The sequence below is a fragment of the Strix uralensis genome, chromosome 3, assembly GCF_047716275.1.
Source record: "Strix uralensis isolate ZFMK-TIS-50842 chromosome 3, bStrUra1, whole genome shotgun sequence".
NCBI lineage: Eukaryota > Metazoa > Chordata > Aves > Strigiformes > Strigidae > Strix > Strix uralensis.
In genome coordinates this window covers 108,929,052-108,956,549 of record NC_133974.1, presented here as the reverse complement: position 1 = coordinate 108,956,549, position 27,498 = coordinate 108,929,052, and the positions used below count along the sequence as shown (strand labels likewise).

At 42.9% G+C, this 27,498-nt stretch overlaps 1 protein-coding gene across 4 annotated transcripts; it reads right to left on the bottom strand.

Annotated features, from left to right (window-relative positions):
* Positions 1–1,030: 1,030 nt before the first annotated feature.
* On the bottom strand, positions 1,031–25,328 carry EPHX1 (epoxide hydrolase 1). 4 transcript variants are annotated; one of them, XM_074863837.1, is made up of 10 exons: positions 25,240–25,328; positions 24,716–24,859; positions 14,488–14,672; positions 11,588–11,768; positions 9,155–9,382; positions 7,994–8,123; positions 7,282–7,496; positions 4,777–4,885; positions 3,667–3,792; positions 1,031–2,103 (listed from the first exon to the last, which is right to left on the bottom strand). In XM_074863837.1, exons 3-10 carry the CDS (start codon positions 14,665–14,667, stop codon positions 1,884–1,886), a joined length of 1,389 nt encoding a protein of 462 aa, XP_074719938.1. In that variant the 5' UTR covers positions 14,668–14,672; positions 24,716–24,859; positions 25,240–25,328; the 3' UTR covers positions 1,031–1,883. The 4 variants fall into 4 exon arrangements, with proteins under 4 accessions (XP_074719938.1, XP_074719942.1, XP_074719941.1 ...); XM_074863841.1 differs by lacking the exon at positions 24,716–24,859 and having other exon boundaries at positions 25,240–25,283; XM_074863840.1 differs by lacking the exon at positions 25,240–25,328 and having other exon boundaries at positions 24,782–24,802.
* Positions 25,329–27,498: the final 2,170 nt, after the last annotated feature.

The window sequence follows — 27,498 nt, the reverse complement described above, 5'->3', positions numbered from 1 at the left end:
GGGATGATCTCCAGCTCTGAAATATAAGGCCACACAGGGGACAGAAGTGAAGCAAAAACAAATGGCCAGAGATCAAGACCTGTGCAAGAGGGAGCACGGTGGTGCCTGTAAACAGCTGTTGCTGTCAGAGGTGAGCTGACTCTTCTTGAATAAGCAACCTTTTTTCAATATGCTGCACCTGAAACAAGTTTAGGGATGGTCTTCTCTGAGAAGAGTCTATTTTAGACAAAGCAAATGATTCTGGATTTTCTTTCTGTCTATTCAAAACAGACTGGCCTGAACCACACAATAGTGTGCAAATGAGAACACTCATTTTGACTAATGAAAGCATTTATAAGTAAATGTAGAATTACCACTCACTACTAATCTGGAAGCAAGAAGTCAAGTACAGCTTGAAAGTGTAAGGCAGTCAAATCTTGTGAGGGCTCCTCGGCCTTCCTCTGTGGGCACCCAGGTGTGGAAGCACAGAAGGCAGGGGAAGGGGAGCAAGAGGTCTCATCTCTGCTCAGAAAACAGCTCCCTAACCCATCTGCCCTAATGATTTTCTGTCATGGCGTATCAGGGGGCCTTCAGCACAAAGACTCCAATGTGCCCAGCAGGAGCGTTCACTTGCCTTCTGTGAAACAAACTACGGCCTATTCTTGAGTCTAAAGCCCTGTGGGATGGAGCAGGGCTCTGCCGGAGTGACTCTTATTTAACAGCTTCCATCTCAATTAATATTGTAAAATAATACTAATCCATGCAATTGTTACTGGTGGATTATATTTCCCTGTGCTTGCAGGGGTAGGGAAGTGTATCAGAAGTGACTGGAGAACAAAACCCTACTGAAATCAGTCATCTGGATAGAGTTTGAGTGTTTGAAGCTCAACTGCACACACTAGGGACTGTTGCTGGCAAAAACATACAGCCCTTCAAGTTCAATTTTCTTTGAGCAGTTTGCCTTCAATCTGACCTTTGTAACGGATGCAGTACAGAATCGATAGGGTGAGTAAAATCTCACTTATCAAAAAATTGAAGAAACACACAGGTATTATCCAAAATTCTGATGCAAGTTTATTTTAATTTTGAATTAATCAAATTTTTATACTCTAGGAGCAGGTATTTACAATACGCTGCAGAAGCAGTGCAAAGCCACAGTGTCTTGAGCCCCTCCAGGGCTCTGATTTTAGTTGAGTACAAATTCAGTGCAGAGGTAGCTTAGGCTATAATCACTCCCACCCAACCCCTCCTCCTGGTCAGAGCTACAGGTGCCCATGTGTTTCAGCTGCTCCTCCCGTGTTGCTGCCCCAGGAGCCTGGCGCGGGGGAGCTGAGCTTCCTCACAGCCAGGAAGCTGCTTAACAGCCCAGGCTGGAAGAGAAAGGCAGCCAGCAGTAGCCAGCTGGCTAGTTTAAAGGTACTGTAGATCATCAATGCTGATTAACTGACACACTCATGCAAGTTAGGTCTTGCGGGGCTGTTCCCCATTATTTAGGTGAGGAACCTCACACCTACACCAAGTCAAGTTTTACTGCTGCCATGAAGAAAAGCCTTTCCTAACAATTAAACTGTTATTAGTTATTAGTTGTAAGGTCTATTTTTCAATTTCAGAGCAAGAGTCAGGAATACTACAGAACAGATTTTAGAAGTCTGTGCTCAGGGCAGAAGATAACCAAGTAATCTTCATGCTACTCTCTTAGCCTAGCTGAACAAAATAAACCCAACCCAAAATCAGTAGGTCCCCACAGCAGTATCTCATTGAGATACACTGCATTTTTCTTGCTGTCCTCTCTCACATCTGGTCAAGAATAAGATCTAATTACATAGACTACAGGAGACTTAGTAGGGCCTGTACATGTGCTAAGCTATAACCAGTTATCCTGCTGTTTGTTAGGGGAGTTGGTCTCATTTCTTTCTCCAAAGTTGCTCTTTCTCTACTTTCCCAACAAACTGCAAAATATCTTCAGCAAGAAGTTCTGGTTCCTCCAAAGCTGCAAAGTGGCCACCTCGAGGCATGAAATGGAAGGAAACTATGTTGGTGTATTTCTTCTGGGCCCAAGCCTGGGGTGTGTGCATGACTTCATTAGGGAAGGAGGCAATGCCAGTAGGTACTTGTACTGTGAGCCTGAGAGAGGAGAGAGAATAATTTTAATCTTTCAAACACTTAACTCTGCAAGAAATGGAAAGTCCCACGGCAATGTTGTTAAACAGTTGGGCACACTGTTGTTAGGCAATTAAAATTCAACTTCCAGATCCTAAATTTGAAGACTAGACAACACTCCCATTCCTGGGGAAAAAAAACAAAATTTTTGCACATATTGATATAAGGCAATTTTGTAAGGGAGCCGGGGCATGAGACTTAGACGCATGGATGGAAATTGAGGAGAGAGCCCTAGGAGGTGGTGGGTATCAAGTTTCCTCATGCTGCATTCAGGACTCAGGAGTCATGTATTGAGGGGAAAGCACATAATTTGACAAGGGCTGGAGAGAGATTTACAGTGAAGATTACAACTGGAACATGTTGAGCCTGGCAGGACAACTGGAGGGTAGGCAGGGGAAAGAATTATCTTGAACTGCTGCAAAGGGGGAGGAGAGGGGAGGAATAACAGGGTAAATCTAGACTCGTTCAGAGGATGCATTTCTGAATGTGAGACTGTACCCTGTAAAGTAGCTCTTGCTTTTAACTGGCACGATGCACTGTACAGAACAGTTTGCACATTAAGTGCAGGGAAGCAACTGGATATGAGGAGAAGAGTATCTTAGTGGAATGATCCACACTTGTTCTAGAAAAAGTTGCTCTGTTTATGTTTAAATACCCCAGTACACATAAGCTGTGTTGTCAGAAGTGACAGACTTTAAAACGTAGATACAAAAATTGTTGGGCACGTAACCACTGGAAACCTGAAAACAGGGTGCCTCATTTTACAGAGGACTTTGAAACTCTCTCCTCTAGGCACAAGAAGCTCATGTAGCTCATCTCATGTAGGCAGAACTGGAGCAGGATACTGCCCACAGCACAGCCACAACAGCTTCGAGAAGTGAGTCAGCTTCCTGGGAGCATCATTTCACAGCTAAATAAATACCACAGCAGTGAGCTGGGGTTGCAAATACCTCAGGGCAGGTTTAAGCCTTCACTAATACTCAAGCTGACACAAGTATATGCAGCCAAGCTGCTGTCTTAAGTGTCTGCGCAGCAGGAACATCAGTCTTACTGACTTTCAAATGATGCAGTTTGTTGGTCTACTGAAGTTGCTTCCAAAGGTAGGACTTAAATCTCTTGCAGAAATAGGCAAACTGTGTCCGGAAAAGTACTAGAACTACAAACCAAATAAGCTAGAACAAAACTGACTGCATGACTCGGTCACAGGCTAATTTAGTAACTGAAGTAAAATCTGGAAGTACTTGTACTTCCTAGTTGGATACACTGTGAATGGGAGGTCCTCAAGCAGCGTCTCCAGTCAGTTCTCCTTACTGATGGTTCAGGATTCTTACCTAATTACTGTGTTTTCCAAGCACAACACAGTACATCAACTAACAGACCTGTCCTGCAGAGGAACACCGTGATAGAGCATTGATTTTCCTTAGCATTTAGGAACTGGCAGCAGCTGTAAGACATAAGCAACCTCTCTGCAACCATAAAATTAAGTTCAGGGCAAAATAGTTAAAGAAAAAAACACCCACCACTTACCTTTCATGTTTCTGTGTGCCTATCCCCTTCTGCAAATTTTCCTTGTAAAAACGCATTGAGGAGACTATGGAGCCTGACACCCAGTAGATCATGATATTGGTGAGCAGATCATCCAGGTCGAACTTCCTGAATAGGTAAACCCAGAGACTGCTTAGTTAGAACCGAATACCATTTTGCATTACTTTAGCAGGGACTTGACTTTGGTTTGGTTGTAAGAAAAAAAAGTTACAGGAAAATACAGCTAACTTGCTCAAGAAAAGATTTGAGAGGTGAAGTACGCTACCCCCTCTATCTGTCAGTGACCAATTAAGCACCTTAAAGGCTTTCAAACACAAACCAGGAAGTGACATTTTAACTCCTAGATGGAAGGCAGACTCCAAGAGGCACCTGAGGCTCCAGCACAGCTGTCGATACTGTCTGCAGACTGGGAGGGCAGGAGCAGAAGAAGGATGTAGAACAGCTTGTGCCATTTATTATTCATAATTTGAAATGCTACCATGAGCCTTCGATAGAGCCATCACACCAACATGTGCTGTAAACAGTGCATGTTTCATACCAGATGATGAGCTGTATGCAGTGCAAACATTCTATTCAAATCCATTGTCACTGGAGCTTTTCATAACATTCCTCTTTGCTCCATCCCTGCCAGGCACCTCAGCAATTTGCAAAGGGGACTTCATCTCAGGTTTCTGCCGCACACTAAGAATGATCCTTCCTTAGCAAGCGGTAGGTAGATGAAGCAAATACTGATCAATCTAAAGCAAATTCACAGAGTTAGGTATTAGTATTAAAAAGAATCATGAGTTCTGTTTCCCAGCATCTTAATGTAGGGTAAACTTTTGTTTTTCTGTCCAAATGAGATTCTTCCACCTGAGTCAGTTCAATACTCAGAAGTTGCAGGGTGTATCTCTTCCAGGAGAACAAAGTGGAAAGGGAGTACATCAGCCTTCATGGCCTGTTTGCTTCTGTGCATGCTGTAGTACAGCACTGTACCATTTGTGGTCACTACCGGCTCCCTACCAGATGTGAGGCGATCAATTCAGCCAAACTTCTTTAGCTATGACTGGGCTTAGTCACCTCATCCAAAATGGCATAAGAGGAAACGCTTACCTCCCTAGTCCTCCATCCTCTAAATTACGGAATTCCAGATCAGTCCATGTAGAAAACTTCTCCAAGATGTAGGCGGCCAGTCCTACGGGAGAGTCGTTCAAACCACAGCCTGAAAAGGAGGAGGAAAATGTAATTAAAATGGCAGCATCCAACTACTGAACTCAGACTGTCACAGAAGCGGCCCATTAGAATACAGGGTACATAACTTTACAAAGCTGTTCCAGCAGCTGTGTTCTTAAATAAATAAAATAGTAGAACAAGTTGGAGCCATTTATTGTTGAATCATAAACTGATAGTATCTGCAAACCAACAGGCTCCGCATTAGCTCAGACTATATGTTATTTTGAACTGATGTAACAGCATTGGGTTTCTGCTGGCTTCTTTTTTTTCTTGTAAGCTAATAAGATTAAGCTCTATGTGCCAAGTAGGGTTTGCTTCCATTAATCTGGAAGTTGTCATGTATTAAACAGCATTACAGGGCCAAACCCCACATGCCTACACATGACCAGGAGAATTTGCACCATTATCTAACAGCAAAAACATTTTAAGGATTATTAGAAAGTCATTAAGGAAGAGCAAGGCTTTACTAAAAGGTCCATCTTCTGAATTAACAATAGCCAACTGCCTTCATGAGAACAAGGCTTAATATACTTTTTATGGTTTGTTTTGCTTGGACGGAAGAAACACACCTGCTCCTGGAACTTTGCTAATACATCCTAGTGCTGTGAAATCCAGGGACCATAAACTGTCCCAGCTGCTCAGAAAAACCTTAGAAAAAGCTTTTCCTGAGGAACAGCAATATATATATGAAGTTCCAGCCATGCAATCCAACCTTTCTGGAAGATGCCTAACCCTACAGCTAGCACCATTTCATCAGCGACTGCTATTTAAACACGATAGTTGACTTTCAGTTATCAAACAACTAATGTTGATAACTGAAATACCAAATGTTTGAAAGAGTTTTATTGAGCACGCTTCCCAGATCTGCAGAACTGGACAAGCAATAGCCTGTTCTCATAGACTTGCTGTGAACAAATAAGAGTACATCGGTTTACATATAGGAAAAACTGACATTGATCCTAACAGTACTTTGAATACAGGCGCTGCCTATTTCAGTCCATTGAAAATGAACCCACACTCCATGCAGGTGTAAATAATAAGTGTAAAATCAAATCCATGCAAGCCAGTCTGATCAAAAGCCAGCTCTGAAGCAATTGAGTATAGTATTAGCAAGCACAGTACAGATATATCAAGAGCCAGAGACCACTACCTCGCTTTGGACAGCTTGCAAGGTAGCCCTGTACCACCAGAAGACTGGTAGCCTCCATGGGCTACCTGGTAGCTACCTCACACTCCCTTCTTCAGAGTGTTTTTCTCCCTGTGGGAACCTGCCACCTGCCACGCTCCTCTCTCCTTTGTCCTCAGAGCTGCAGGAATGCTCCTGCTCCAGCTCCCAAAACATGAACTGGCTGCTGGTTCCCAGTCTGCACCGTCCGCTCTGACAGACCACGCATTACTGGCAGGGACAAGAATCAGCCAGGAAACCACAGCAGAAGGAGCATGGCTAGGCATCTTTCAGCCACCAGCTTCCCCACCTTTTCTTAAAGCACAAAAGGAATTAGAGACTAGTAATTTTTAGAAACCAAAACTGAAAGGAAGCAAAATTATTTAAAATCCATAAAATTATCATTTTGCCTACACATTAAGAATATACCTTGCTTCTGTGGGTAAGCTTATGGAAAATCATTAAGACTAAAGTTTCCTCAGCTATGTTTTTAATAAAATCCACGAGTGAACTGCTGCCACACTAAACTAAAATATATTCATTATTCTTGACTCAGTTGTCCAATTCAGTTGCAAAGATGTTTTCAAAATAGACACACTTAATACTCAGATACTTAAAGCAGTTAAGCAATCTGAGTGACTACCTCATCTAGAAAGAATATTCATAGGTACACTTTTTTTTTACTTGAAAGTCTGCAAGTGATTCAGAACAATGAGTGAAAACGAAATTTGATTTTACTTTTCAAGTATTACTTATCCCTATAAATAAACTACATTGCATGCTGAGACAGCTAACAGCTTCTTGTAGTTTACATCATTTGATTGGGATCCATACTCTGTGAAGAAACTATATTTTGCTCTCAGCATAGCTGCGTTTGACATAGAATTACAGTCCCCAGTGATAGCAGAAGTGGAAAAGTATTAAACCATTTTATTTACGAAAACTGAAAATTAGGTCAGAGCCACTTAGAGCATGCTCAGTTTTGATGTGCAGATTTACTGCTTCTGCACGCAAAAGTGAGTGTAACACTATACACACATACATAACCTTTTCTGGCTTGGATACAGAAAAGGAGCCCACCTTTTAAAACCTCTAACCTTCCTACTTCAATTTCCCTGAAAAAACCTCTGCATATTTTAAGCAGTAATTTTTTTTTCTAAAGTAAAATGAACAGACTAAGTATTCTGAGCTCAAAAGGTTATTTTGTTTGTTTGTTTTACCAACAGTATCAGGCTTTGTAGCCTGTATGTGAGCGTAGCCAGACTCCAGCAAGATCCTGTAGAGCCCTTTTTTCAAGAAGGGAAACATCCGCCTCACATCTTCATCCTGGAAACCGAAGAGCCCTGGAAGATAGCGGCCCAGCAGAATGGAGAGCAGGTGAATGAATCCCATCTTCGTAACTGAGGCTAGATTTAAATGGAGACCTTTCATATGGCTAAAAATAAAACCAGAAAAAGCCCCCACAAATTAACAAAAATAAAATGTGATTCAAAGTTGTTATATTTAAAACGTTATTAACAAAAACGGCCATACTTGAATTTGACCTGCTAATTACATCATGACCTTAGCTGTACTTTGTAGTGTGGCTTTTCACACAAAAATGACAAGTCAAAGGGGCAACTGTCAGTAATCAGTACACACTCCTGGGCACTAAGCCACAAATCCTCCTTTTGTTACAAGTACTTATCCCACTCCAGACCCCCGTGGGGCCATTGCAAAACTACTGCACAACTGTTTGAAAGAACAGGCGTATAGTACAAAGGTATGTCATTTTGGATCACTGCTTAATGCTGAGCACTGAAGAGAGAAACTACACAGTGCCCATATGAGGACTTGGACAGGAACTCTCAAAAGTGCACAAGAAATAACTATTCAAAGAATAAAACAGCTTTGCATGCCAGTCATGCAGCACTGTACCAAAGGGGAACTCACTTGGGAGCAATCTGGGCCAGATTGGTGCAGATGAGCCAGCCCCAGTCACCGCCTTGTGCGTAGAACTCCTTGAATCCCAGTCTGAGCATCAATTCATAAAAAATAGAAGCAGCACTTACAGAATTAAAGTCTGCATTAAAAGAAAAAAGAACACTTGCATTAATTCCAGCTATGCTTCTGACTGTGCAGCATTTATTCTCCTGATAAAGGCAATGTTCAAGTTCCTAAAAAGCTACAAGTCCATTTTTCCTTGCCTGAGAGACTATATGGAAGCCCTTGTCACATCATCCAGGCAAGGTCTAGAGAGGAAGCAGAAACCCTGGGGACAAAGTCCAGCCTTCGCTGCAGACTAGTGTTCTCCTAACCCCATCAGTTGCCCACGTACTTGCCCCACCAAGGGGTTGCCAGACGCCCTTTAAACTGTAGTCATACACCAGCTGAGCCCCCTCAGAAGCACAGAGCATTGCCCAGGGAATTTGTTTCCATTTTGTCTACTGTCAGCACAGTCTCGTCCTAATGATACTCAGAAACTTTAATTTTCCACTAGTAATGCACTTCTGCACTCCGCTAAACACTGACCACATAAATCATAACCAGGGAAGTAGAGAAAAGCAACACCAACCTTTCCCCCATCATTCACCTGCACACATAATTAACTACTAAACTCAGTATCACTACTTCAAATACTACCTTGCTCCAATTTGTTGCAGCTTGTGTTTGTGTAATTCAGAGCACAAGCTGAGCAAGCAGGTATTTGGCTGCAGTCTACCATGTAGATATATGAACTGATTTGTTCCAACTGCTGCTTCTCACCTACTGTATAATGCTGTTGCATATGGATTCAAAACATCCAAAAGGAACAGTAACAAATTAAGTCTACTCTTCCTGCTCACCCACCCACAATTCATGGACTCAATTACAATTAATGAGTTGTCACTTCAGAACTTTTTATAGTCCTTTCAAATTATCTATACATTGCTCCTGAGACTAATTAATAGTGTCACCTGAAGTCACACTGAGATCTCCCTCTTCCCACATGACACACAGGATCTTTGTTTCTACACTGGGAAAACAGGAAGAGCCAGGAGTTACTGGTCTGCTAACAGGGGCCAGCTCACTGTGAGACTAGGCTCGTGTTCAGTTTCTTCTCATACATCATACCTTTTTTGTGGGGTGCTTCGGAGAAACCATAACCAGGGATAGATGGGCAAATAACTTCAAAAACGTGTTCATCACTGAGGCCATGGCTTGCAGGATCCGTCAGGAGAGGGATAATTTTGTAAAACTCGTAAAATGAGCCAGGCCAACCATGAACCATTAATAATGGCTTTGCAGACTGGCCTTCAGGCAAATGAGGAGGCTTTACATGAACAAAATGGATATCAATGCCTGTAAAAATAAAATAATTAATTAACATGCCCGAATTTACCACGACACCGAAATCACGGAACAGATTATGAATAAATCTTTTCTAAAGTCCTTTCTGGGTGAGCACGCAAACACATTGCACTTCTCTGGATCCATTTATCCAAGGACCTTAAAGTACTTTATAATGGGCAATTCAGCATCACAGCAGCCAAATGAGGTCGGCATATTTCTGTTTTAAAATAAATTGGCAAATTAAGACATAGAAGTGAAGCAATCTACTAACGGTAACACAGTGACTCACACAGCTTAAAGGCAGAAGAGACGATTACATCATTTAGCCCAAGTGCCCTTAAATTTTACCCAAATGTCCCTATATGGCACCAGATAGGCTTCAGCCAACCACAAATTTTTCTTCCTGAAAGTCATACAATTGCAACTTGAAGGCATCAAGAAACAGGGAATCCATCATAACTAGCAGCTGTTTGTTTGGGGGCGTTACTCACTCTCCTTGTCTCGTGCATGCCTTTCCATTTGAGCATGTCTAGCTTCTGTCTCCAGCCATTGATCCTAATGTTACAGCAAAAGGAATTTTAAAAGCCTTCAGTAAGTATTCTGTGTCTATGGAGGCGTCCTGTAATCAAGGCAGACATCTTAACTGCTGATAAACCAATCATGCTGAATCAAAGATTTGAGAAAATGCCTTGCTAAAAGAGTTAAAGTGTTCAATTTTGTAGATCTTTTCTACCTTTTGTCCAAAGCTTTCAGTATCTCTTTGAGTGAACCAAAACAGGCAACTATGTTCCAGGACCAGTCTCCTCACCGTTAAGTAAAAAGGTAAAAATTGCAGTCTATTTCCTTTGTGATCCTTACAATATGTAAGCAGTAGGCTTCACACAGTGTTGCACTAGTTGCTCCAGGTGCACTGCTTTTCCTCAAACCTATTCGGGGCTTTGCTTTCCAGGAAACAGTAATTTGCTCTTAGTAGAGCCTGAATGTCTCACTTCTTGATGTATTTAAGCACATTTTACTCACATCAACTCCAGCTCACCAGCAATCCCACCCTCTTTCACTGACTGAGATTTCCCCATCCTTGACAATTCTGTGGATTTCTGTAGTCTCTGAAAAGCTTTGAAGTGATGACAGAAGCTAGGAATCTGATATATGGCATGTTTGATCTTGTCTTTTCATGTCTCATCTCTGTAATCATTCCTAACACTGAAATTTCTCTTCCTATTGCTATACGTAGTGCATTGTCCTTAGCTTCTTTTCCCCTTCTTGTCTCATGATACTTTTTTTTTTCTTTTTTAAGGGAAGACATTTTGCTTTTATCTTTTTCAGCACTAACCATGTTGGTTTTCAAATAAAATCTTTATGTGCTAACCACTATGTAACAACCGTTTAATGTCCCAAATCCATTTAAAATATTATGAACTGCCCCATTTGAAGTAACGTACAATTATGGGTGCAAGTAAAAACATAATAGCATAATCTCAAGCTTGAATTTTGCCATCATGTGAGATAATTGCCTGCTGTGCTCTAAATCTACAACTGTACCCCTGAATGACCCAAGCACAACCCTAATTTAAGCATTTAAAACATCCAGTTTGACCAAGCTCCAACACCAGCAGACCTTAGCTGAATGGCCTCTTTCAGAAGGTGTCTGTGCTTTGAATGAAAAGACAAACATTCACTCGCACCTGGCAGCAGATCAACCCCAAGGGAAAGGCATTCTGCATTTCTGAGGCTGTGAATGCTTGAAATGGTGCAGCAGAGCGCATCTGCCCTGCCACGCAGGGACAACCTGAGCAGCCAGCACGCCCAGCCGAGGAGGGCTGCCAGGCTGGTGGCATCACCCTGACAGCGGCAGCTGGGGAACTACGTGGAGCAAGAGGCGGCATCTGTGGGTATTTCTGCGTGACTGCATGCAAGTCAGGGAACACGTGTACATCTTAGGATCCAGTTCTGTTTCCAAATGCCTGTGCTTGGCTCCTGTTAACACCAGCTGACAGCCCATCCACGCACAAGGGAATTCCATTTGTCATTCCATGTCCTAAAGGCTTCAGTTACGATGAAGGAGTTTCTCACTGCTTCAGCAGCAGTGCCAACGATCCACACCACGGCAGCACGGCCCATGTGACACAACCAAGGCATTCTTACCACTGAGATCCCTTTAGACAAGATTATGTATTGCTGTTTGCTTGTTTTTTAAGGGAAAAAGCCACGCACCTTGAATCTTAGTTTTGAATTGCGGGTACTTGTTGAGGACTTCAACTTGTTTCTTCCAGTTGAACTGGTTTTTCCAGTAGGAGACAACCTTCCTGAGATACACCGAGTTAGTCCCATAGTGGAAGCAACTGTTCTCCAGTGGCTCAGTGAATCGAGCCTGGTCAAGTCTCCTAAATAAGTCCTATAGGGAAAAAGAAAGAAGAGACATTACAAGCACTTGTGTCTACCATCTTGTGCTCCACGGTGCATGGTTTCTAGTTTTTCTCCAACTGAAATGAGAACAATAAAAAAACACCTCTAATGACACCTGTGCATTTTGCTGATGCTCCATCAGCTGTTCCAATGCTTTTTCTCCTCCAGATGGCCTCCTTCCTCTTCCATTCACAGCTGTTCTTAACACTCTGTCTTTGTTTTGTAGGGCTGGCTAACCTGTTTGCCAGGCTGATAACCACAGAGGACAATACACTCTTCTGACAGTACTGTGGCTTCACAGTTGAAGTCCTGTTGCCTTTCCATGGTACTTTGTTCCCCAGGTTACCAGCGAGCCTAGCCTCATAATCAATGCATGGATTTGGCCCAAACCTTTTGCTCTCCTTCACAAACAAAGAGGATGGGTGTCTACGCTGGCGTTTTGCTGATTAAGGATACCAATTAAACTCAGACACCAGAGTGAAAAAAGTAGGCATATTTTACTGGTGATAACCGAATAATGTAACAGTGTAACACAGAAAACATGCAGTAAGAAAAGGCAGAATAGTGCACCTAAAGCAACAAACAGGAAAATACAGGGTAATGCATCAAATCATTACTACACGAGAGAGTAGTAGTGATTAAGAAAGATACATCACCACTTGCATATGTTACCATCATCCAGATCCGCAGACACTGGGGAGCCCCAGTTACAGCGAGGATTTGGAGAACCTTTCCCAGCAAGTGGGAAGTCCTACGCGGTGCATCCACCCATAGGTGAGGCATCCAAAGTCACTGCAAACGGGTCCAGCCTTATATACCAGAGATCAACAAGCCAGAATAACTGGCACCTTTGTTTTGAGCGGACAATTTCTGGTTTCATTTTCCTGTTGGATTCCACCCAAAGCTTGGCCAGGGCTCGGGGGGTGGAAACCAAGGGAGTTTCTAACAAGGCCAGATACTTGGGTTCTCAGCCTTGAACAAGGCTGAGAAAGGAAAGTTGGATACATTCTCTCCTCACTACTGATTATATTCTGTCTAAGCTGCATCTTTCACTAGCGAGTTTACATATTTTATTAATGACTACATGCTAAGTTAGAAGCTTCAGCTTGGGGCCTGTTGTTCAGGCTTCAGTATTTCAACACTTTAGCACTTCTTACATCAGCATAGGTGGGCTGTTATAACTTAGTACAATACCTACTAGCACAATGATTATCAGTTATAAAATATACAGGATTCATCTATAGGTCAACTCTGGCTTGGGCCTGTTGTCCAAGCCTTAGCACTTCAGCTGGGAAACACTGAGGGATTCGCATGGCCACAAAGCTGGTGAAACCAGACTGGAATTAAAGCTTCCCAACCCAGAGTAACTATGAAAGTGACCTTCCCACTGCACTTCAAGGTTACAGGGGATGCTGACGATACTGCAAAATCAGTCCAAAATCACGCAGCAGGGAAGGACAGCTAAGACGCCCTTCCTACTGCGAACAGAACCACAGAATAGCCGAGAGTGGAAGGCAGGTCTGGAAATCTAAGCCTGCTCAAATCTCTGTGGGGTTTAAACCTGGACAGCATTTTCTAACACAGCGATAGAGATAGCTCTCGCTGACTAAGATGAGTTAGGTGTACGCACTGGCTCACGCCTCACACTGAACAGGCAGTCTCAGTCTAGGCAAGATGTCAGTATGCTCACTGTTTTGGCATCTAACGTGTACAGAAAGCATGGATTTTTAAATGAGGTTTTTAACACGTCTTTACATACATTGTTTTTGTCCATGTTTGACACCTTTTAAAAAATGTTTTAGTAATATACACTGGCATAACTTTAACTCCTAGTTTACAGGAGAATATATTTTGAAACAGAGTTTTCTACCGATGGATTATGTTGCAATAGCTGTCATAATACCGAATTGTGTGTTTCAAAAACATCTGTAAATTAGAAATTATCTAGCTTTGTGTCTGCAGCGTAAGGGGAAAACATATTGGAGATCAATGTCCATTGATATTACTAAGGAGGGCAAACAAAGTGTTAAAAAACCCAGGCCTTGCTGAGAAAATAGGAATCCATTATAAATGAACAGTATGAGCAACCCCATGAGTACTGTTTGAACCGCTAATTCCACACAGATATATGAAACTGTGCAATCCCTGACTTAAAACACACACAACCAAAATCTTGCTATCTAACAAATTCTGCAACGTATGTGTTTACTGTAATTACCACTGTGGTATTAGTGTTGACCAAAGTAGATCATTAATTACAGAAGAATCAGCATCCAACACAGCTGCAAACATAAAGCAGTCAAGAGAGTTAGATATTCGTAATTGCTCTTGAAAGAAAAAAAGAAAAAAAAAAGACATTGTTCTTATTCTGGTCTACACAATCAAACTGAGGAAGGTGCACAAATGGGAACACATAGCTGAGTAATCTGTAATATGATTTTTATGTTTATTAGGCTTTACAGAGTAGATTTATTTACTAGCAATCTTGCAACAGCCAGCTGAGAACAAAATTGTATAGCAGGCTGTGAAATCTGCGTATGCATACCTATCTTCTGAAGTACTGACAAATCCCCTCCCCAAGTCCTGGACATCATTGCTCATTCTCATAAATGTAACTATCGGTTCAATTTAAAAATTACTTCCAAACAAGTTCTGCATTTATTTAGCCATTTCTTTCTTCTGTCTCCCCAGTATAGAGATTTGCTTACACTCAGCTCTTCTTCTGTAGTTTCCACCTTAAATGGCCAAATAGTTGTATCTTCTTCAGTGTCAGGCTTTTGTCCCCTGCCCCACCATCCTTCTTTGAAGGGTAATGTCTCTTCTTTCTTCTTGGAAAGTAAGAAGTAGATGATGACTGTCCCCAGAACCAGGAATACTTCGAGCAGCATAATGCCTGCAGAGGAAGAACAGAATTCTGGTAAGCCCAATCAGATAGTTCAGAGACATGCAACTTACTTTGTAAAGAGTATAGAGGTTTACTCGCTTTTAAAGATAGGATTCGATCTACGCAATGTTCTGTCACTCACAGGACATCAACACTTCTGTAAAATTTCAGAAATATGACGTTTTAACCTACACAACTTAAATGGGGAGGAATTTACACAAAAGACATTTAGTAAAAACAGAACTCAAAGCAAGTCAAGAGGTCACATGGCTTGGTAATTAATGAAATAGTCGCCTGATTAAACACGCCATGTCGGCTTCCTCAGTGGCTGCTGACTGCTGCTAAACTTCAACAGTAAGGGAGATGACTGTGGATATAATTCAGGTTTAATGATTTCTCTTCCTCTGAAGCTCTAGATTTGCCACAAATTCCAAAGCACAGCATCTCTTCAGTAAGGCTCACATATCCATTGTTACAGATTTAGAAGGGAAAAAACCCCAAAACCCAAGACACATACAGAGAATAAAAAGAGCATGAGGGTAGCCACCTTGTACCTCCCAATCAGCATGGGGAAGCGGAGCAGGGATATATTTACCTAACCCTTGAACAGCAGTGCAAAGGGTAGAAGGACCTTCCTTTTCTTTCTCCCTCTGAACTGTTTTAAAGAGAAAACAAAAGACCACATGCACGTTCTCCTGGCTCTAAAACAACCTTCCCCAAGAGACAAAATGCTGTCAAAGTGAAGAACAACCTGATTTCACAGCATATCTGCATAACCTGACTGCAGGACTGTTGTGTTTTAGCCGAACAGAACACCTTAACAACAACAAAAAAATCCATTTGAACTGTTTCATGCTGCAAGTAGAAAAAATAGTTACTCAGACTCTCTTTAATAATTGATGTTTTCAAGCATCCCTTTAAGTATGAGAAACGTTTGTAAGGTGGTTTGGGGAGCAGTACTGTCATTTCAATGCATAATTTTAAAGAATGTCGTGTTTCAAACATTCATTTGCTGGAGAATTGATAAAACATGAAGTATTTCAAAACTTCTGCAGGGCAAGCATTGTTTACGACACAGAAAAATCTTCATTCTCTCCAGAGCGGGAAGGTTTTGTTGGTTTTGCTGCTGCAGAGTAATTTGATGCTCTGAAATTGCTCAAAGGTGTTCCTGGATCAAAACAGGAATTATAACACAGGTTAATGGGAGTTCACATGATTGTAACAGGAGTAAAACTGACCTGTCTTTAAGTGCCTTTATGTGACAGGACACAGACTTTAATTTTCTAATCCCTGACAATAAATGAATAAAATGGTCAAAAAGAGCACCCACTAAAACATTTGTACAGAAGTCAGGTACTATGCAGATAGTGCAGCAAGCTACAAAAATACATTGCTTAGAGATGCAAGTGCTACAGCCTTGAAAAGTGACTTGAAATTTCTTAATTTTCAGAGGTTGGAGAAATGGAAATGATAGGCACTGAAAGAACTTGATCCGTTTATTCAGTTCATTGGTCCTTTGTAATTTCTGTTGTTTGAGGACGTGCTAGTTTTTCTCTACAATGTTCTCTGGAGCACAAGACAACAATCTTTTCCCACCTCCAACATACTCAACCATAACTTACCCCAGAATTGAAAAGTTTGTCCAATTTCAGCTTGCCTCAACACATAAACCAATGCAGTCTAGGAGCCTCCAGAGCACAATTAAATTTTACTGCAAAGCAGAACTGGAAGGGCTTTTAGAAACCTCAAAGCACTTTACATAGAAATAATACCTACCACAGTATTTAATAGCATTTCTATTGCTAAGTCTTCACAGAAAAGAACAGCAACTTCCCTGAAATCACAACACAACTCGGGCTGTGTCTAAACTACAAAGGTTCACCAGCATAACTATGTAAACACCACACAGGAAAAATTCAAACTCTTAGCCAACTTCAGTATGCTTACAAAGCCCCATGACAAACAGCCATGCCAGGAGGAGAGAGCGCTGCTGTCAGTGCCAGCCCCGTTGTTCAGGCAGGATGGCTGGGGTACCCAGAAAAACAGAGGACTTTCTCCTGGCTCATGCTGTATCGGCACCATCGCCTCCGCCAACACGGTGACAGAGGCACAGCACTGAACACCGAACTGCTTTACCCAGGAACAGAATCCCAGCCCATTCTCTAGCAAAAAACTTCTATGTCCTAAGTCAGTGGAGTACCCAGATCCACAAAAATATTTCTGCTTCCCCCACCTGCTCTCGAGAAGACTTGAGAAAACAGAATTTTTGCAGCAAAAGACATGGAAGGGATTGTGTGCAAACACGCGTATTTTGCATTTGCCCTGGACTGCGCATACAAAGAACTTGCTATGTGAAAATATATCCATTTTTGCAATTAATTCCAAACAGACTTTAGGATGAGCTTGTTTCCAATCCATCAATAAGCACCAAAATAAATTTCAGGTCTCACAAAAGTTCTGTCTTCTATCACAGAGAATTGGGGCCAGTGACAAATCGATGTGCATGAGATGTCACTTTGACTTGGAAGAAGCCGCCTCTGATAGTGGTCAGATTATTTTTTGCTAACAGAGAGAGATCCCAAGTTGCTCTCTATATTCAACCGCTTCCAGTTCCCTTGAAAGTACCTGTAAAATTCCTAATTGCAACAAGCACACAGCTCCAGCTCTGCTACATTTTTTCCTGAGTGCACAGGAGGAAGAGAAAGGCCAAAGTGCGTCAGCAGTATTTTAACTTGCACCAGTTCATAGCACACTCAAAGGGATTGTTTTGCTAGTGATGAGTTACTGAAACGCAGCATGCTCCTACCAACCTCTCCAGCCTGTGCTGAGAGGAAACCACTTAGAGCAAATGCGCTCAATGATTTCCCAAGTTTGCTATTCAAGCTAGTTCTTTAAAACTCCTGTGTGTTATTTGACCAGCATAAAGCAGCCTCAGTCGTGATGCATCTGCACCAGAATTTCCTCTGCTAATCACTACTCAGCTGTTGTGAGAGGGAAGTTATTAGCCCCTTACACTTGTTCCGTGATAACAGCAACACAGCACCACGATTGTGGAAGGAGAAACATGTACAATAACACTTTTCTATACTTGCAGTTTTCAGAGATGTAAACAACAAAGTGCTGATGGTTTTATTCTCTAAAGCCTCTTGATGCAACCATACTGGCATGTTGCCTTTAAAAATGACTACTTCAAAGGGAGTTCATGTTTTGTTTTGGCTTTTTCCTCTTTTTATGTGACCAAAGGCAAGACCTTAGAAGGAAATATTTCCATTTATTCCATGGTCAAGTACTTAGGCTCCAAGATTTTGCTGTACTCCAGGGTGGATATTGTTTGTAGACAGCACTTAAATACCTTAAGACAATACTTTTATCCTAAAGAGTCCAAGGAAGAATGGTTTTGGTTTGCTACTTCAAAAACAAGTTTTGAAAGAAAAATGTTCAAGTGTGATGGATCCAGTAAATAGCCCAAAAAACAGTTCCTCTTGAAGAAGGCCAAGTGCATCTTGAGCAATATGTTGTTTGCAAGAAAACCCCAAAACTTTCTTACAGTATCTTACTGCTCCTTGTTGAAAACACTCTTGGTTTTCAGCATTTTTTGCATTTGGATTTGCACTGTCCCCTGTTTGTACATTACCAGCAGAGCAAATAGCTCCACAGGAACAGAGCAATTATTATTTACAGCAAAGCTATGTCCTGTCTCATGCCCTGTCTTCATCAGTACCCAGTAACAGATGCCCTGGAGAACAGTGCTATTTACTTTTTAGAGAGGTCATCTATGACATAGCTCAATGGCAAAATCCCCATCACGTTCTACTAGTAATCACCTTTCACCTTTGTCTTGCAGCATTAGAATCCATCTGAAACATGTTACTGGAGAAATAAGCAACTGGAAGGACTTTCAACCTAACGTCTGGAAACCCATTTTGGCCCAAACACTACTCAACCCAGCTACTACGGCTTGAATGATGCACAATACCCACAACTCTGAGTGGTGCCATTAAACCGTATCAGTGCAAACCAGCTAGCGCATGGGTGAGGCAAAAGCTCCAAGAGACCGTGCTGCTTTCAGACACATGCCAGGGGTGATCACGGTTTAGAGTTAATAACATTTACTCTCCAAGGTTGGTTTACCAGCAGACTGCAAGGTAGCTTGGAGCACTTAGCACACTCTGATGCTGTCAGATACAAGGTTTATTGATTAATAATTACTCTGCAGGAGAAATAACAGCTCAATTTAGAAGTGATGTTTCCATTTATTTTTGTTCTGTTACATAAACTCCCCCATTAGGTTTTTCTGAAAAGGCACCCCTCTGCCACGGTGTCTTTGTTTACAGATCAGTTCGCCTGAAGAGCTGCAATTGCAGGTTACTCTTCCCAACAGATCTGAAGGAAAAACAACCCACTGAAGGACTTCAAAAACTCATGGCACCTGTAACAGGGTCCCCTAGCACTGACAGCCTAAAAGGGACTGAGACATGGCACAGTCCCAGAAGCTTCACCCTCAGTCCATGTCCCACCATCTCTGGGCATCACGTTTTTGTCATTATGCAACACCAGAAACAGACAGAAAACCATGAAGTGAAGACATTTGTGTAAGAAAAGCTTCATGTGTATGTAGTTTATGGAGCATTATGACAACCTTCAAAATAGCTTAGCAACGCGGGAATTGTTTTGCATACAACCGATAACATCTCCCAGGTGAGCAGAAAATGATACATTAACATTGTAGGAAAGGAGGAGAGGTAGGCATCGGATGAAATAAAGCGTCCTATGCAGGGAATCAAATCAAAGACAGGAAATACAAATCCAACAGAGTTTCTGGCTTGTCTCGATAAGAAATTTAGCATTTAGATTTTTTATTGCCATAGGGAGGTGACATACAATGCTATCTCCAAAACAGCAGGAAGAGATGATATCATTCTGTTCCACAATCTTTTTCTAGACTGTTCGCAATCAGGAATTAGCCAGTATAGCAGGAACCTAATTAGAAGACTACAAGCAAGGAAAGGGGTCACCTCCTCAAAGAAGGAGGAACCACGCTCTCTCTCCCAGGGGGATGGCCAGGCCTTTCCCAGGAGCGGGGCACACTGCCCCCAGGACAGTGGCTGGGGGTACGCCTCCATCGCCCCTGAGGAACGCCCCACGCCTGTGGCAGCGAGGCACTGCTCCCTTGCAGCGGTGCCTCTGCTTTGCCCCTCCGACAACGGTACAGAGACAGTTTAAAGCTCTGGGGGTACCCGCTTGCATCACCCAGAACTTGCACTTAGGGCAGGCACAGTCCCTGAGGCACTTCATTTCAGGGGAGAGGCCAAGTACCTTATACAACATATTCCCACCTAGTTTTTCCTATGATACAATGACAGTCAAGTGGTATTATCTCTTCAGTACTACACTGAAATCTGACAGGCACCAAGACCCAAGCCTAGCTAAGCATAAAAGTGATATGGGACTAAGTTCAGTTACCCACTTTGCCTCACCTGGAGAAGGCATATTTATGCACCCACTGGCCAGTCAAAGCTCATCTTACAATCATAATTTAAAATACTGCATGCCACATTTTAAAGAGGAAAATACTCAATTTAGAACACATATTTAAGCAATGCTACTTGCTCTTTGAAATCCGTGCCCAACACAATTCTTATGTGCTGCTTAAAAACATGTCTTATTTATCTCAATTTTCCTTATTTTGCTTCTATTATGCTTGAACAAACCCACTTCCTTCAGCAAGTCTAAAAAAAATCCTCGAATTCCAACAACAATAGCAGAGATTTTTTTGCATGAATGCAGAGAAGCAACAGAAGCCTGGCATACAACTTGGGGTGCACACAGCTGAAAGCTGGGTCTCCTAGACAGAGCTCTCTCAAATCACATGTTACAGTTAAAAAAGGGAAGGATATCATGCCAGTAAAAAGTTCTTAAAACAGTTCATAGCCACTGTCCAGCCAACTAAGTGACACAGTTGAATAAGACTCCAAAGAACATCCCGAGCTTTACTTCACATTTAATTTCTAATGTCTGAAAAGTAATTATGAATAGCACATTGCTCTGTTTTGCCTTCCACCGGAGTTTCTTAGCAATAATGAGTTTAACCTCCTCATCCTATGCCAGTATCTGCACTTTACAGAGAGGGGTAGAAAATAAGTGCAGATGAACCAAAAGAGTTTGGTATTACAGATAAGGAAATGAGATCAAGGTAATTGTTCATCAGGCCTTAAAGGAAATTTGGGCACCATCTTTAGCTTTACTACATCCTCCAGCCCTAAAGAGTAAAAGGTTGCCTTCCTCCCCTACGATGGTACTGCAGCCAATGTTTTGCCCGCTCTGATCTCTAGGTAAGACTCGGGTTCATCCCGTACTGCTTTGTGGCATGGCACAGCGTGTGTCCTTCTATTTACTGTGGCATTTTCTATTAGTCTAATTCTCTTAAGAGTCTTCCATGAAATCACAAAGGGAAAGACGTTCTTTAACTAGAAGCTTCACAGGTTTTTTGTATTAGCACTGTTAGAAAACTGTGTTACTAAAACCTTTAATTATTAGCATATGCGGAATTGACGTGTCTTGTTGCCTGGGGGGGGGGGGGGGGGGGGGGGAGGGCAGGGAAAGAGTGCAGTTTGAAATCTTGCACTCTGAAGTATGTAAGAACAAAGTACACGACAATCTTTCAGTTAAAATAAGGTGTGGAGACGGAAATTATGAATAGAAAGACTGCCAGAGGAAATTTCTGGCAATCTGCAAGACAGTAAGATGAGGTGCACACTGTAATTTTAAATTAGGATCATGACTCCAAGTAGTAAGGGCAGTATGAATGAAAATGTGTATGAGTGTAAAAAGAAAAAAATAATATTTTTTTTATAAATTGTGACTATGGAAACAAGAAGAGATAGAAACTTGTTATCTCTCTATGAAGACTTCATTCTCAAAGAAAAAAGGAACTTTGAATGATGAGAGAGGAGGGGAACAGATGGTAGTCGTCATTTTCTGTCAAATAACTGCAACACCAAAAGGATGTGCCAGAGTAAACATGTAACAAGAACAATTCTTGCTACTTCATATCTCTCTTAATAACAACTAAATATTTAAGTTCCCTTTGAATTTAAGGGCTTCATCTAGAAAAGTGCACTACCTGTACCCACCAGATTGGAGCAATTAACACTCATGATGAAGCAGCCAAGAGGGCTAGGTCCTCCAACAGAGCTTTATGTTTGATTGGTAATACATAGCCATTTAACTTGAGAGAAAGACTCATCTTCTATCAGACAGCAAAGCACACCCAGGATACAGATGCGGTGGGCAGCCAGGGCACGCAGAACAAACTGGTAGAGCAATAGTTACGTGTCTTCGCTGCAGAGTTCAAATGAAGAAAAAACAAAAAAATCGACTGCTGGGTGCAACAAGTAGAAGAAGAATTCCTTGAAGTAGAGAAAGAACAAAAAAATGGAAAATTTGCTGAGCCTTTCCTTGTCTTGTGGATTATGCCTAATCATCTCCAACAGAGATGTTTCAAAAAAAAGTTGGAGGAATGTCGGAGAATAGCTCACTTTTCAGAGACGAAACCTAGAAAACAGCTCCTGTTCTTTACCCCAGTAGGATCCCTCCATAAACACGATCACAGATCATTTCCTCATTCTGGCAAATGCACTAGAAGACAGCATCATACACTACTGAAAAAAGCAACTAACAAAGCATGGCTACCACGATTCCCACAAAAATATTCCCAGCCCTGCCAATCAGAAAGCATTTAATCAACAACAATATGTTTAAATATATATAAAAGCTGATAATGCCACTTAAAAAAACCCCACAACATAAAACCCAAGGTATATTCAAGTCATTGTGTTAGCCATCCTGCTCTGGCTGGCATGACCAAGATATTAAAGCAAATGCCATTTTAGAAGTAGATTTTTGTGCTTTACTATTTATGTAAACACTTATTTATGTAAATACCTATTTACACACATACTGATGCTTTGAATTAAAAATAATATGTTGAGAGGAAGAATCCAGGACTTTTTCAGCAGTAGTATTCAGAACAGAAAAAAGTATTTTCAGCATTAATTACAAGCAGACCAAAGCTCTTCAGAGAGAAGCGAGACGCTCTACTTTCCAAGTGAGTTTTCTTCAGGGACTTACACAGTAATTAGAGATCTATTTGCCATGTTTGGAACTCACACATTAAAGAAGACTGCCCTGGGTCTGGGATTGTGCACTGCATGAAGAAAATACTCTTGAAGGCTCAACAAAGCAGTGCACACTCTACCACAAAGGTAAGGCTTTACCTCTGCTCATTTGGCCACAAAATTTGACTACTCCAACTATAATACAAGAAATGCGCATAGGAATATGCAAGATAATCAATTCATTTTGCCTAGAGCTATAAGTTACCACCTACCACCCCCATCCCCGCTTTGCTACTTCTCCACTGACAAATTACTTGACAAACTATTACTGAAGAAACAAGAATTTCTGGGAGTATTACCATTCCGAAATTATTACCCCAAACCTTTTTATTTACCCGTTATAATTACTTAGAACAAATTGGCCATGTATATTCTGTTAAGAAGCCTGAACTTGTTTCACAGTGCTTACCATACTAAAACATCGCAGTTCTATGTCTACAAATACTAGGTAAGTCTGAAAGCTTTGCCGAAGCCCTAGATAAACAAACAAGCTGACAACACGGTATTACCCTATGGAATGCCCAAATACAAAAAATATAGTAGATCAACAGGGGGTAAAAAAAGGCCCTATAAAACACCTAGTAATCCAAAACCTATTCTGGGCAATTTGTACAGACAAATTGCACGTGGATTCTGGCTGCACTGGTTATTACCGACTGTGCTCTATTTCAAATTATTTACTTCAACACCATGATTGCCCCTATGAAAAAAAACAACAAAATTCGGAAGAAGTAACAAACAAGCAGGGTTTAAGCAAATCATACACAAGTTTTTATATATTAATTCAGACTGGAAAAGATGTAGAACAAAGAGTCATGAACTTGACACTGTGCCAGGACCTTCCCCACAAAGACTTCAGCTCTGACAAAGATCTAATCCTTGTCCTTGGACAACTCCAACCATGGATTGATTTTCAAAGCTGCCTAATTGCTTTTGGTGCCTATCTTCCATCGATTTTCAGTAAGCATTAGCAATTTGCGCACTCAAGTCTCAATTTTAGCTTACTTCAGACAGGAGTAATATCCATTTCAGAGGAGAAGCACAGTATCTCAAAAGAACAGTGCCAATCAAAATATTAACCCCACATTCGTGGCTGTGTACGTAAATTTGAGCCAGTGGATTCTAAGACTGATCTTATCTCGCAGGTTCACCTACAATAAGTAGGCAAGTTCTCTTGTTTTAGATAAAGCTATGCTATGAAAATAAGGGAAGAGAAAGCAGCCTAATTCAACAGAATTGGAAAATTATGTACTTGATTATGATAGGTTTTAACTGTAAAGTCAAAATCTCAACTGAATTCTGACAAACTGAGCCAAACTTGAGGAGCAGAGTGCGTCATTTGCTTAATCTTTGCCGATTGCTCAGTTATGCAACAAAATACGGTCATTAAACTTAAAAGGTTTTCTTCTCATCCCTAAAATGCTTGTTCAGCAAAGGGAACTATGTATATAGTACTCATGCAAACAATTTTCAGGTTTGGCAAATGACCCATTAAAAAACAAAAAAGTTCAATTTCATATCCCCATTTAGAGATGAGTAAAAAAAACCAAACCAAAACCAGACTAAACCATTTATACACCAACAGTTAAAGCCACTTACTCTAAACCCGGAAACCTGGCCAGATTCCCAATGAATGCTAAATAAAATAGTTGCTTCCATAAGTATTGTCGGCAGCAAGGCCAGCTTATCAGGAACCTTAGATGGGACAAACAACCCTGGCTCCAGCAAGCTGTCGGGGACTGTCACATCTGCTCTCCCCCAGAAAAGCCAATTAGAGCCTTCCTGTTCCCAAAATCAACCCAAAAATCCCCACCCGGGTCACTGCTGTTATTCAGACTTTAATAATACCCATTGTTAATAATATTTTGATACTACCAGCTGGCAGAGGGGCACACGCTCTTTAAAACAATGGTATTTAAGGCACGTAGGCGCGGAGCCCACTTTCAGCGGTCCCTGCTCCCTCTCTCTCGGTGTTCAACGCCCGAAGGCTCCGGCGGCAGCCGCCGCCCACGCAGTCACCTGTAAAAGTAATTTCAGTTACTGGACGGCAAGTTCAGGCCAGCGCTCCCGCCTCGCTCCCCCTTCCCGCCGGGCCGCACCGCCGCAGCGGCGAGGGCAGAGGCACCGTGTCACCCCCCCGGGGCACGCAACTTCACACACACTCCTCGGTCCCGCCCGCGCCGCCGCCTTCCCCTCAGCTTTGGCCGCCGCCGCCCGGCACCTCGCCCGGCGAGGCGAGGGGCTGCCCTCCCCTCCCTTCCCGCCCGGCCCGGCCGAAAGGCTGCGGTTGTCTTGCGGGGCGGCGGCGGTAGGGCACGGCCGCGCCGCTGAGAGGTTTCGCGCCTTTCCGCTGAGGCGGCGGGGCCTCCCCTCGCCCCCCGCCCGCCCGGCGCTGTTACCTGCCGCCGCCGGAGCGGGCACCGGCACCGCGCACGCCCGGCCTGGCCTGGCCGCGCCCGCGGGGCCGCCCACCGGCACGCCGGGAGAGGGGCACGGAGCCGGCCGGGCCCCTCCGTCCGCAGCCCGCTGGGAGCTGTAGTTCCTGCCGCGGGGGCGGGGAGCGCCGGGCCGCGACCCGGGCGACGGCACCGGTCCTCCCCGGCCGCCCTCCCGGTGGCGGAGCGACACGGCACGTAAACGGCCGCGAAGGCTTTACCGCCCTCGAGCGCGGCTCCGGGCGAGGGCCGCCGGCGGCTCCCTGCCCGCAGCGCTCCGGGGCGCCGGGGCTCAGCCCCGGCCGACAGCGGGGCGGTGGGACTCCGCTGGGCTCCGGAGGTGCCACGAGGCGCTGCCGGCTTCAGCGCGGCCAACACTGATCCGCTGCTGCGAGGCCAGAGTCGGGGCACGGCCGGGCAGCACCCGGCTCCGAGCGGCACCACCTGGGAGCTTCCCGAGCGGCTTCTCGGCTCGTCTCCCCGGCACTCGCCGCCCCGCAGCTGGACTGACTCAAGGAAAGACATCCAGGCTGCTGCCCCTCCCCGGGTGCTGCCCTGCGCAGCACAGCTGGTGCCCAGCGGAAGGAACACGCGGAGAACGCTCGTAGCAGGGGTGCTGCTTCCCTCAGCCTGGGTTCTCCAAGGCCTGGCTTCCAAAACTTGGTCAGAGAGATCAGAGCAAGCCTCAGAAGGTCAAGCTGTAATAACTAATCCCGTCAGTAAGAACATAACAAGCAACTTAAATTCTTTATTGGCTCTTTGAGTTTTTTCCATTCAATCTCAGTTTTCATCTAGCACTTCACTGCCAGGTTACTTGTCACCTCCACGCCATCTCAATTCTTGTGTTTGGATTGCTGAAGAGAAGTCTTAACAAACAGACTTGTGATCACAGATAACAATTCCTTTCACATCTTTCAACCTCTTCTACCCGACCATCCCAGTCTGCTCAAGCATTCCTTTGCTCAAAGAGTATTTGGTGCAGTTCTCATGCTGTTTAGCTATGAACAGCAATAGTTGCTAAATTTAAAAAGTAATCTGTTTTAATGCAACATGTGCCTAAACTGTTCTGTAAGTAAGGCTTGTCTTCTTTTGTTGTTTTCTTCTTCTGTGCCAAACATGCTGGCTGTGAGTTCTGTTCCTTCTGGGGCATCTGGCTTCACCAACAGCTCCATACTAATTTTCTTGAGGTGCCAGAAGCATCAGCAGCAACCCATCTTTCTTCTGTAGGACTACAGGGATTTCACAAACCTACAAATAGGACTGTGTTGAATTGCACAGTAAAACATAACAACTTTTATGTTGAATGAGACGATGAAAATGCAACTGTATTATGTCTCACACTGTCATAGCACTTTATTACAGCTACCAAATAGATACTGTATTTGACTATTTTAGTTAATGAAAAATTGCATTTCTTCTATCCCTTATTTCTTATAAAAATGCCAACTCCAATCTCTAGTTAACCAGTAACTCCAGCCTCTATAAGCTGATAAAGTAGTTTCATCCCTTATCCAGGCTGTCCCATATTCTTAAAACAGGTGTCTTTGGTCATCCAGGAAGGCACCTTCTTACTTCCTTAGTGCCTTCCTGTTCTTCCATTCATGAAGAGGATTGGATAGTTCAAAATTCCCACCGTGGAGGTATCACTCTTGCATATATGTCTTCCTGTGGGTGTTAACCCTCCTAAATTGCCAATTCATTAAATATTAATTTCTCTCTGTGCTTTAACAGTGCTAGGCAGGCGGTGCTTCTGGTTCATGGGCAGGACTCTTAGGCGCCGTGGCAGTAGCAATAATAAACAGCAATGAGCAAAGTAGTTACCTCAGACATACAGAGAACAGAGGAAGATTACATCAGGTTTAGTTCTTTACATGCATTTCTTCTAACTGGAACTGTTTGGGCTGTTTATTGTGAAAATTGTACAACTCCCACAGTCTGTCAAAGGAAAATACAGACATGCAAATACCACTAAAGCCAAAAGGGCCAACTGTGTCCTGGGGTGCACCAAGCACAGCACAGCTCACTGGTCGAGGGAGGTGATTGTCCCACTTTGCACTGCACTGGTGCAGCCCCACCTCGGGTACTGTGTGCAGTTTTAGGCGCCTCAGTATAAGAAGGACATCAAACTGTTAGAATGTGTCCAGAGGAAGGCAACCAAGATGGTGCCTTGAGGTGGCCTTGAGGGCAAGACTTACGAGAAGCCACCATGGTCACTCAGTTTGT